Here is a 13,259-nt window from a genome sequence, read left to right on the forward strand (position 1 = left end):
CATGACATCAGCACATTCTCAACGGCTTGTTAATTCAATATGAAACCAATTTCTACTAAGTATTAATATAATTTTACTTCTTCAATCTGTTTATAATTTGTTTGCCAGAGATCTTCATCTGACATCTGCTGAAAAAGTTTTCTCCTCACATCTGGACAGTGAGAGAAGCTTGTATAGAGTTCACAAGCCCCAGAAAAGAGCTTCCCTCGGCCCTGACAGCAGGGGCTTGACCTGGGAAACCGCCTTTGATCTTTAATTAACACTGGGCATGGCTCTGGAGACGAGAAGCTGATGAACATGGGAGAGAGGAAGAGAGCCAGCTACAGACAGACTCCATCTCCTCTCAACGTCAGACACTGGTTTAACTTTATCTGGAAAAGCCGCAGTGCAGGGGTGGCTGCTTTCAAGTAGATGCCGTGTGTGGCTTCTTAAACTGAGTGAAGAGCTCTCGAAAAACTGAGAAAAAGAGGAGCACATGTGGAAGAGCACGGACCACAGCAGCCAGCCACAAATAAGAGAACGTGGTGTTTTATGGCACATGCAGCTACTGCTTCTGCAGCAGTTTTCTCTTTGATAGACAAACAAAATATATAGAAACATAAACCAGCAGAGCAGGAAGAGAGCATTATACATTCATGCAGGCCGTGGAAACACATAATCTCAAGGTTTCTGAATCGAATCAACATTTCCAACAAAAGGCAGTGATGTGATGATGTCTATATATAGTTGACAGATGGCGGTGGGGTCCAATAAGACCATCTGTCCCGTGACAGTCCTGTTTTCAACTACAAGTTTCCCAACAAGATATTTTCCCAAACCTAAGCGAGTGTTTTTGTTGTGCCTAAACCAAAGCAGACCTTACATGTCACGTGAACTGTTTTCAGAGGCTCCATTGTCTTTGGATTTCATTTGAACAAGCTGCGTCGTTAAAAAGTCACGCCATCTCTTTACAAACATTCAGATTATATAGTTTAAAGAGACGTTCAATGCCAACATTCTCTTCTGGCCACTGGGTCAAGTATTTATAACATATCTAACGTGATTTTATTTAACGTTAAATTGCATTGTTTGAAGGAGCTGAGGAGCTTCAAGTGTTATTGGAAACAGCGCTGTCTTCAGAAATGGACGACTGAGTTGCGGCACCAGACAAGCAGGCAAAATAATCTTTCTGTGAAAAAAACGATGAAATAATGCAACTGCAGTGATGAAAGCAGCGGCCACACAGTGGAAATCATGCACGGCGGTCCAGTTATTCCATCTATACATGCGCTATTGTCTCGCACCTGAAGAACCCTTTGCTGTAGTCATTACTAATTCATGGATTTTAAACAGGCTGAGATGATGTCTCATGGGCTGAGATGAAAGGCTAATTATGTCACTTAACCTTTGAACCCGCTGACTGTTTGCTCCCTGAGGGAAAATAAAACCTGCCATTGGGGGAATCTTTTACTTAATCTTTTTAGACAAAGTAGTTTAGCTGAAACGAACTGAAATCATGTGAAGGGGAACATGGGCACTTTAATACAATTACAATCAATAAACAAGCTGTCTGGAAAACAACTAAAACTGAGGTATGGGGTGTTTTGCAGAGCGGGATGTCACCACAGAGGTCGGACTGATGTCGGGATATTTCCCCCTTTTTTTAAGCTTTTTGACACGTTTTGGTCCAAGCCGTGATCTTTAATTAAAGGCTGAAACATACGGGGTCCCATCCATGACGCAGGACGTGAGCGGAGTGACGTTCAGTGCAGACAGTCATCACTGTAATCAATGGGAGCAGCGACGGCCACCATTCCTTCAGACTTGACCCTAACCAACTAGTTTTTGTACTCAAACATGACCAGACCTTAACCACAATTTTTTTGTGAGAGATTTAGGATTGAGAGAAAAGGGAAGGAGCATTTCACATGAGGTTCTCGTTGCAGAGGTTTGTACAGGAGGACTGGTCACTTTTTGTCGTAAAAATGTTTCATGAGAACATAGATCCCATTCACTGTATAATTTTCGTCTTCTGCAGGAAATAAGCTGCAACAATTTGACTCAGTCCTCTTTAAAATGTGCCATGATGATGTAACAGACACAGTCCAGTCAAGATGGTCTCAAAATGAAGGCTAGAGTGAGACAGCTAGATTACTTTCCCCGAGGCAACAATGGTATCTCCAGACTTTAGGCTAATGTCTACCCACTCATGTCTCCACCGTCACCCGCAACCATCACCGCAGTTATTTCATTTTTCACCATCCACTCCAGCTCTCTCCTTCTCCTCTGTGTTATCAGTCCCATTCTTGGTGCTCTGGTTCAGATCTTCTCATAGTTAATGATGTGACACAGACCCGCCCACGACTGAACTACTGCGTGCTGCACATCATAGCTAAGACCTGGATAATACATCACATGCATGCATGGAAAAAATGTATATGCAACTGCTGACTTATCCACCACCACTCTGGCTTTCTCTTGAAGGTATTACATATACAGAATGCACATGCACACTCACACAAAGACACAGAGGTACGTGCACGTGCATACACGAAGAATGGACATTCGACATTAAAGGCTTTGAGCTGACAGATATGAAGTGTGAGAGTCTTCACATCAAATCCATCACTTTTGCATCCTTGGCAAAACCCTGAATTATACCAGTCACAGATTTTCCAACTTCACACACGCAAAACCATTTCATTTATACTTTGATAGGATGAGAGTTTGGAGATAGAACATGCATGATTGAAATAAGATCTGTCTTACTTTGACAGGTGTTGCTTCTCTCCTCGTATCCTGGGTTACACAGACACTTCCCAATCGGAACAAGCCACTCCCCCTCCGTGCTGCAGTACATTCGCGGAGGCTCCTCCTCTTTAGAGTGATTGACGCACGAGCCTTTGACCTCTACCAGTGACTGGGAGTCCATGGGCACCGTATCAGGGAAGGAGGCCAGATTCCTCACAATGTTTGGGCACTTCTTAAAGTAAACCCTCACTGAAACTAAAGCTACGCATGCACCCACGTCCTGGAAGGCCAAGTAGAAGCCCTTCTTAGTCATGGGACCCACTTCACGCACCTCGGTGTTAAGCTTGAGAATGCGATCGCCAAGGTCCATTTGGGTAAAACTCTCATCTGCTGCAATAGTGTCAATCTTGGAGAACTGGTGTTCTCGGAAATGACTACCCTGGTCATCATCTGTCTCCAGGTAGAGCAGGTTGAAGGTCTCCTTGCAGGTGCCCAGGACTAGAGGGATGGAGTTGCAGTCTCTCAGGGTGAATTTCAATTCTACGTAGATCTTCCTGGCAGACTGGCGGGGGATCCAGTTGGTACGAAGCCAGTTATTCTGGCTGTACTCCATCACATTGCAGACCTGGAAAGTCCTAATGGGAGTATAATGCTCATCCACCCCGCTGATCTCCTCCCACTGGAAAAAAAAAACAAAAAAAAGATGGAGACGGAAGAGGGAACAGTAGGAGTAACAGACAGGAAAAGGAAGCAAATACAGGAGAAAAAACAGGGAAGATTTGGGAGGACAAGGGGGAGGGAGGTAAAGAGAGATTGCAAGGAGAGATGATGTAAAAGAGGAGAGGAAAGATTTTGAGAAAAGAAGAAAATGAAGGACAGGAAAGATGAGCAAAGGTATCAGTAGAAGTTTGAAGAGGGAGGTTTCAAAAGCAGGGAAGGAGGGATAAGAGGAGAGTCAGGGAGGATAGCAGAGAGAGAAATAAAGTTATCTCTATCCTTTAAGTTCACACACATGAATAACTGACATTTTGACACACTCTTGCTGAATTCTAAACATTTAACAGACACTTAAGGGTGAAAAACGACACTGCCAGATTCCGTGTAAATCACTCCAATTGATTAACAGCAGATTTGCTGCTTTAGCCAAATGTTTTAAACGCCAATAAATGTGAATTCCCATCTCTTTTGTTCTACATTTATGTTGGTGCTGCTAAAATTTTATTTGAACCAAATCTTACAGTGTTTTTTTTCCTACCCTTTAGCTAACATGTTTTTTTTTTAATATTATTATCTACAAGTCGGGACTGCAGTCTCGGCTATCTACATGACAATACGACTGCTACTATGGGAAACGTGCTGAATCCACTACGAAACAAAAGAAGCTACCACGTAAAGACAGATTTTGAGTGTATACCAGGAAGGTTCATGGCTATCTTACATTTTCCCTCCACTGGAAGAAAGCAATGAGAGAGGAAAGGAGAAAAGAAAGGGGAATCATTCCTTTTGAATTCAACACAGTGGGAAGACTCATTGATCATGCGCTTTAGGCTTTTGCTGTCCAGGAAAATCAACACAGAATCAGAGAGATGATGGATGAGCAAATACCTGAAACACTGGGCTCATTGTGGTTAATCTGACAGCCGTTAGAATGATTAGGCCTACATGGAAGCTTGTTTTATGTTTTTATATTTGATGAAAATCAAGAAATGAGCTTGAACAAGCACAAGGAGAGAGAAGTCGTCTTGGTACGTGGAATTACTGCTCTTTTTACACAAGTTTTACTAGAAACATAAACCAGCGCACACGCACACATCCAGCTAATGTGACGTGTATTAAGTCCCACACACAGCAGGTACCTTCAGCCTGAACACAGAAATTAATGACAGGCTATGAAACTCTATGTTCTCGATGACATGTTTTTTGTGTGTGTGTGTGTGTGTGTGTGTGTGTGTGTGTGTGTGTGTGTGTGTGTGTGTGTGTGTGTGTGTGTGTGTGTGTTTGGGTGTGTGGGTAAACCATATCTTTTGAGTGTCTTGTGTTCAAGGACCTGTCAAGCTTGAGGATAGCCACTTGCTTTTCATCTCACATTAAAACACCCCCTGAGAGACGGAGAGGACGCAGCAAGAAAACGAGTAAAAGAGAGCCAAAAAAGAGTGACGGGAGAAGAAGGAGGAAAAAGAAAGCTTCATAAAAAAAAAGGAGAGGGAGGTGCTCTCCTTCGTCCTGCATTCCGTGGCATCACCTCATCCATCAGTCTGAGCTCTCTACAGGTCTAACAAATCAGGAGAAGCAGAGGCTTTAATAAAGAGAAGGGAAGTCAACTCAACAACTCCCTCCACTTCAGTCTGGCCCCAATCACTCCAATTAAGATCTCAGGAGGAAAACGTACGTGATGAAATGGAAAAAAAATTTGATGACATACTGGAAATTAGCGTGAAGACAAGACCTTCCACTATGATTAGTGAACACAGATATTATGCTTGGTGAGATATTGACTTGAACATATTGTTTCTGTTCTCCTTCATATTCAGACGATGATGAGATGAAACAGAAACAGAGACATGTATTATTATTACATTACTTATTCATATTACATCTTTTAACACATGAATGTGTCTGTAAAGTTGATCGTTATTCGAACTGTGAATCTGTGCCCGATGTTCTGGTGGAACTATATTCCGGTTACCTCAGCCACCTACTGGGGGAGCTCACGTTTTTTTGGTTGCTTTCATCTGTTTGCAAGCAGGATTATGCAAAATCCGGGACGCAGATTTTTCCAGAACTGGATGGAGGGGTGTAGCATTAGCAAAGGAAGCGAACCTACAATTTTGGAGCAGATCTCTTTAGCATTTTGAAAAGTGCTTTGTTTTGTTTTTAAATAATGGGTTTAGCTGAGGCCCTCAAGTTCACACCAATATCTTCTTGTAGCGACTAAATTTGTGTATTTAGATGGGTTTTTTTTTCATGGGCTTTAATTTACAAACTCAAACTGTAGGTGAAGAGGGACAACTACAGGTTTTAGTTGTATATTGAAACACTTGCTGACTGTGCACAAGATTCAGGATGCTGGCCCATGGATGTTTGAAGAAAACTGGGGCGGGGCCACAGTTCATTGCTAGCGGAAGCTGCTCAGTGGTGGATGAACTACATGGACTACTTCAGGTTTAGTCCTCCGTTAACTTGAAATGGGATAAAACAGCTAAATCTTGCAGCTCTTCCGTTATTGCAAAATGTTACTGGGCCAAACGGAAGAAATTATGATAATTAAATGAGTCATTTCATGGGGATTGTGAAACTGGACCAAATAAATAAATAAAAAAATAAAAAATTCCACTGTTTTACAGCCAATTCTTTCACACTGTAAGTTGAAAAGAAAATATGCCACCATACTCGTAAAAACATGATGGGCCACCGTGTAAAAGTGTCTTTAAAGGCTGGCACTCTTCCTGTATCCAGGTCTTACTAGACATCCATGTGCTAACCCTGCTCCAAATTCCTGTGCGTTTTACAACCACCACCCAGCCCAAACACCTGCCTATGACTTCATACTGTAAAGCAAAAAACACTCCCTCGACTGGACAGAAAAAGAAACGCATAATCCACACCACATTTATGTTTCCTTCAAAAGGTATTATACAAAACAAGTTAGTTCAAGTAAGCATGAATACATGACTGCAGAGAGACAGTTTACAATTTGTGGCCAGGAGTGACTCTTCCTCTTCATTCAAGCATAGTTATTTGTGGCTTTTGTTCTACTTCTTCTGTATCATCTGCCATTTAAGAAAGAGGATAGAACGCCCATGAACTCTGTCCCTTCCCTATATTTCAAGAAGTTCTCTACTCATTGAGAAAATGTTTGTGGTAAGATTTAATGTATGAGCGTGTGTATTTGTGTTTTGCATGGTAATACGTGTTTGTTGTTGTGAGCAGACGTCTCCGTGAGCTGCAGGCTTTTTTTATTAGTGTATTTTCAGTCTTTCGCCTTCATGTCCACTGATATGATGCTAATTCGTATAAATCTAAACCAACTGCAGCTGATGGCTCTTAAACATTTAAACTGTCTTTAATATGGGATTGAACACAGTCTTCAAAATCAAACCCAGGTGTGTGTGTGTGTGTGTGTGTGTGTGTGTTTGAGTGTGTATAAATGTGTTTTAGATATGTGCTATATCCTATTCCAGAGAAAGTGATTCAGCTTAAGCAATTCTCTGCCAAAGTAAATGAGACCTCCGCAGTGATGTGAAGATCCCATGCAGGAGGATCATATCTAATACGGAACTTCACACACACACACACACACACACACACACACACACACACACACACACACAGGTTTGCGTAGCTATCCTTATTAGGACATTCCACTGACTTCCATTCATGTGAATATCCTAAACCAAGCGCTAATCTTAATCCTAACCCTAACCAATTGATGCCTAACCTCAACCTCAAGCTAACTGCAGTTTACACCTTCACACTAACTTTGACCAGGTGTTCATAAATTAAGTTCTGCCGCATTAGGACGGGTCTTTGGGCCCCATGAGGACTTGGGGTCCTGATAAGGTTAGTGGTTATATCAGAAAAGGTCTCCAAAAGATAATAAAAACCAAGCACACACACACACACACACACACACACACATACACACACCCTCCCTGAAACAATCAAAAGAGTGAAATCCTACAGCTTTGACACACTTCCTCGGGGGTTAGTTCCTGTCCTCTATCAGACGAGGAGGAGGAGAGACCCGGGCTGAAAATGAACGTCTATAAAATTCTTAATCAATATGGAGGTCCAGGAGGGAAAGACAGACATGTGCTACAGTCCAGTGAAAGTATCAATTATATAGAATTAAACCTCACTAAATACCAGGCTAGCTTTGAGTCGCAACAGTCACTGCCATGTTGAAGAATCCGGCCTCAGTTCCTCCATGTTTGAGAGGTTTTTCGGGACATTTTCAGCCATGAATCAGTGAACAAAGCACGGTCAGCTGTGGTGAGGTTGTGGTTGACGATTACTCACATATTATCCGTGGGTGTGTACGTACTTCTGACAATCATGGTAACAATTTTCCAGCTCATCTCAGCTGAATCAGTGCTCTCCCACCATGATTCAAAAGAAAGAATTTGATATGTAAAATCCCCCAAAATCTATTTTTAATGTAATACATATTGAAAGAAACATGTAGGGATGTTTGGAGGTGAAATGAATCACATATGCAGCAATAAAGGACCTTTAGCTGAAGAGCAAATATACTTCTTCACTGTAAGAAGCAGAGATGTTTTCAACTTGGCTCTACAGTTTATGACGTTTTTTTACGCTGCCCGTGAATTTGAAGAGTTGTCAAAAAATAGCCAGTGATGATGGAACATGAGTTCTGCTGAGTGTCAATGTCATGTTCTGTTTTGCGATACTGGAGCAAAATGTAAAATCACAAATCAAGGCGTCGTATTTCTTCTCGGGGTAGGTGTCAACCAAACGTTTTCAATGCTGGTACAAATATGGCAATGCTAGTTCCTGAGTTATACTTCTTTTTTTTTTTATACCGACAAAATGAAAATTACATTACAAATCTTTGGTTTTAGTTTCCAGCTCCTTTATCCTCTCACACACTCAAAGCATGACACACAAATATACACCAGTTCTCCAAAAAGTGGTTGAACTTAATTTGATGTTTTCAACTTTTTAGTTTTATGTTCCATCACACTGCCTTTTTATTTAACTCAAGGCAGTTTTACAACGACAAAAAAAAACCCTACAATTCAACATTTTACTTAGTATTGGTTTGTGAATCACCTATTTTGATGGCATGGAGGTAATTTGGTCAGTACAGTCAATGTATCCAAACCTAATTTGTTTGTTTCTGTGTAAATAAACAAATGTAATAATGGTGGGGATGGATTTGATTTGCTGAAATGGTGGATTCCGTGTAAAAGGAGCTCAGGACAGAGAAGCAGCAGCGGAGGAACTCCCCCCAAGAGTGTGTGGAAATGTGTGTGTACTAGGAATGTCCAAATAAATAAATAGTGAAGAGACAACACTTTGTTTCACTGCAGGTGGGTGAACCCCCCCTACTCACTGCCCTCTAATTGATATATAACAACAGTGGGACCCAACATCAGGCCTCGTGACCTCTGACCCTCACCCCTGATGGTCACAGCTGGGCCACAGTTTGGTGTTTTCTGGTCTCACAGTTCTCTGATCTGTGCTGTAGGTGAGGCAGCTAAAGGGACAGTAAAAGGAGAGTCCGGTAACTTGAGCTGCTCAAGAAATTACAACCGTGGCAACAGGCACGTATCCGAGTCACCAAGTCAGCACACCAGTTCACACACTTCAAAGAAAGGTCAATGAGAGTTAACGGACCAGTAAATGGACCTGTGTAGGGTAACAATACATTTAGACCAAGAGTGTGTGTTTTAGGAAACAAGACTGGACATCCTCACTTTCAGTGTTTTGACAATAATCAGTGATGCAGTTTACATTCCGAGTCATTTTCCCAATTTTATAGAATTCCACTCCATAATTTAATGACCCGAAGCAGAGAACAGCTTCCGAACACTTTGAAGGTTTAGAACTGGTTAATAGTTTAATGCATATTTTATAAGATAAAGGAAATGTTTCATTATTTGATTTCTTTAAGGCCAAGAAATTACTTTATACATTGAGAGAATTCATACGTATAAATGGTACATGATGTTAAAAAAAAATCAGTCTGTATTTAGTTGTATGTTTATAAAGGGAATGAATGAATGTATGGATCTTATAGTAAGCAAAAATTAACTAATTTAAAGCTAAATGTTATGATTAGTGGAGAAGCAGTAGATTGAATAAATTGATGCTTGTTTATTTATGCTTTCTTTGATGTTTGTGGGATTAATTCTGTTTGTAAATGTTTTCTGTTCTTCATATGTTAAAAACAAAGTTATCAAACAATCAGGCTGTGTTGCAAATGTAGTTCCTCCAGATTAGATGTTTTTTTGTTGTCGTTGTTTTTTGTTCAAACTAACTATCAAATTATAAAAGCACAAACAGCATATCTGTAGTCTTTTTGGACATTTAACTGCTAACTGAATGAAACCCTACATGACCAAACGGATGTATTTCCATGCTTCCACGTCCACAGTCAGAGAGAAAGGGTCTGCCTCAGCAAGTGAAGAGCTGTCTTACATTCCGGCGCTGCGTTTGGGGATCAGCGGGGTCGCAGACACGACAACTGCAGCGCATCAGTCAGAGGACATTTCATCAGCCTCTGTTATCCAAAAAGGACACTGAAAACACATTTCACACTCTTCCTTGTCTTGTTTTTGCTCTGACTTGCTAATCCTTGTTTATGTTTTAGCTCAAGGACGCGTCAACAACAATTGCTAAAGGAGATGGAACCAAAACAGCAAACTAGTTTTGATTTTTATGTATTAAAAAAAAAAAGAGTTGGACATGGAGGACGTGAGTATGTTTCATTTCAACCTGTTTTGTTTTTTTGGATTCTGTTTTCTTGCATCCTTCGTTCAATTCCAATGCTTTGAGGACATTCTACTCAAAGCATTCATTCATTTACTTAACATACAAACTTGCAAGTAAGTTTCTATGTTGTATTGTTTCACTTTCTGCTAATTGTCACGGGTCTCTGCATTCTCATTATGGGGCAAAGGGGGACAACTGCTACTAACACTTAGTACCTCCCACATTCCTGTGTGGCCTTCATTATACGGAGGGTCATCACAGTGTCTCTCCGCGTCAACGGGTCTGGCTGTGTTTCAGCTACGTGTTGTAAAAAATGATCGGACATTTCCAACACAGTCCTGCTAACACACCTGAGCCTCTAACGGTCAGTCAAAGGCGTCAGTCATCCAGGACGTGGCAACAGAAGCTGAAATACAACTCTCCAAACAACAAACTACAACTGGCGACACCAAACACTCCCTGAGACTTTTTACTAATAAAAATCAAGATTCTATTGACAACTGAAGTCACCTGAGTTAATATTGATAAAAATAAACAACTGATTCTTCTAGGTGGCACGGTGGTGCAGTGGTCAGCACTGTCGCCTCACAGCAAGAAGGTTCTGGGTTCGAGTCCCGGCTTGGGCACGGGATCTTTCTGTGAGAGTCTCCATGTTCTCCCTGTTCCTGTGTGGGTTCTCTCTGGTACTCCAGCTTCCTCCCACAGTCCAAAGACATCAAGGCTGATTGATACTCTAAATTGACTGTAGGTGTGACTGTGAGTGTGAATGGTTGCCTGTCTCTATGTGTTGGTTCTGCGATGGACTGGTGACCTGTCCAGGGTGAACCCCACCTCTCGCCTGAAGGCTGCTGGGATAGGCTCCACCCCACCCCACCCCACCCCACAACCCTTGATGGATAAGCTGCATAGAAAATGGATGGATGGATAATGAATTTCTACTTTGCTCATCATTCCAATCAATTCAATATACCAAGTGTGGCATACCCTGGCCAAAACAGCGATGTAGTTGTATCCTCTGTTGGCTTCCATGAAAAATGGACTTTACTTTGTATGTACCCATTAATTCTATTTTGCATGCACAGCCAGTGTCTGGAGTGTTGGTTTGTTGCAGAAGAATGCTTTCAGAGCACTCAAGAATGTAATCTGTAACACTCTTTAGTCTTGTGGAGGGCTAAGCTCCCTGGACACTGTTCAGCAATCAGCCTGCCTCCCATACAGATAACAGTCTATCTGGATCACACACATTCACGTATGCCAACACACGCACACACACACACACACACACACACACACTTCAGTTGAGTCTGTGGCTACAGCGAACATCCTTGGGAGGCTAAACTCTTAATTTGTTCTGACCGGAGCACATTGTGTCTCAGTAGGCCAATAGCCACTGCCTCTCCATCAGTGTGAATGTGTGTGTGTGTGTGTGTGTGTGTGTGTGTGTGTGTGTGTGTGTGTGTGTGTGTGTGTGTGTGTGTGTGTTCAGGAGGCCTCAGTGCCACTGCCACATTATGAGAAATCATCTGTGAGCAGCAGTGTCCCAGGGCAGGCTGCTTATCGGAGCAAGTCAGTGGATGACGTGAGTAATTACAGATGATTCACCTTGAGGACTTCATCATCAGCAATCTCTCACTCCGTCTCTCTCATCCTTCCATGTCCTTTCTTCTCTTCCCTCACTGTCTCTTCTCTTTTAGACTTTTGCCTCTCTCTTCCTTCTTTTGATCATTTCTTGTCCTCTCTTTCTCCCCGGAGTCATCTAAGAAGGACATTGGCTTGCATCCCTCTACTATTTTTATTAGCTATATCAACACACGCTTTGCTCTTTGCCCAGTTCAAAGCATTTAATGTGAAATAAAGCAGAGCTTATGCTGCATAACGTCCAACACACATTCCAATGTCCAGGACTGGATCGAGTCACTGATATTTGTATGTGCTTTTTTGCACACAACATATTTCTTCAGCACAACATCAATCTTTAGTTTGAACTGGTCACACATTGTCCTGCAACCTGCAATTGTATAGTCGGACGAAAATATTTCAAATAAGCTAAACTTTTCCTTGAGTACATTTTAGTTTGTGGTTGAACGCGGAGGAGAAAGTGACGGTGCCAGCGCTGTACGTGGCAGCAGGCAAACAGGGTCTGGCAGCTCTACGGAACAAATGACTGAATTACCTTAAGTCATTGCCAAGGAGTAATTCTAACACTTAATAAAGGAAAAACAAGGAAATGTGTGTGTGGTGAGTGTGTGTGTGTGTGTGTGTGTGTGTGTGTGTGTGTGTGTGTGTGTGAGTGTGTGTGTGTGTGTGTGTGTGTGTCTGTGGGCCAACCCTGAGGCACAGTAGTCTAACCAGTTAGACAAATAAACTCTAAGCAAGAGCCCACTGGTGGGACTTCAGTAGTAGAGAGAGGCTGACAGATGAGGCGGAGATTTAAAAAAAAAAAATTTGTGAAGAAGAAGAAGAAGAAGTGCTGATGAATTTGCTTCAACATTTCTGGTTAGTTCTCACATGTAACAATATGTGTTTGTTGTGGTAAAAATAGAGAAAATTGCAAAAAAAAAAATTACATTGCAATCACAGAATGGTAATAGAACGAAACATCGGAAGTGAAATGATTTATTTGAATTCATAATTTCCTTCTTCTTTATTGTGGTTTTACAGCTGTTAGCATCCACTGCCATTACTGCCATTCATTCTTCCTCCTTAGAAATGATTGCATGCTCGCACAAACTAGGAAAATGTTTCAGATTAATCTGCATTAAAGCGTGCGTGACAGACAGCATATAATCAGTTAACCACAGATGGATTAACATGCGAAATCTTAACAATGGAATTAAATGTTTTCATGTAAGCAACAGTTAAATACTCGACCCCTAGTTTGATGTTATGTTCAGTGTAAGCTCATTGACATTCTTGTTCTAGTGGGTTTGTGCCTACAACCTCAAATCCCTTAATGCCTTAATCTTTCTTTGAGCACACAAGTACAGAAACACCAACACATACATTTTCCCTTAAGCTGGTGTTGACCATATGGCAAGCCTGAAATACTTGACCTTTAACCTGTGAGATGG

General features: G+C 41.6%; 1 protein-coding gene across 6 annotated transcripts in view; it reads right to left on the minus strand.

Moving 5' to 3' along the window:
* epha3 (eph receptor A3) overlaps window positions 1-13,259 on the minus strand; it is a 218,958-nt gene that overhangs the window by 84,705 nt on the left and 120,994 nt on the right. For all 6 annotated transcript variants that reach the window (XM_086219855.1, XM_086219856.1, XM_086219857.1 and 3 more), the window contains one exon: window positions 2,749-3,409. In XM_086219855.1, the coding sequence (XP_086075981.1) occupies window positions 2,749-3,409 (661 nt within the window). The remainder of the gene's footprint in view (window positions 1-2,748; window positions 3,410-13,259) is intronic.

The sequence above is a fragment of the Aulostomus chinensis genome, chromosome 12, assembly GCF_037954235.1.
Source record: "Aulostomus chinensis isolate RoL2024-O1b breed Wild chromosome 12, RoL_Achi_v1.0, whole genome shotgun sequence".
NCBI classification, from domain to species: Eukaryota; Metazoa; Chordata; class Actinopteri; order Syngnathiformes; family Aulostomidae; genus Aulostomus; species Aulostomus chinensis.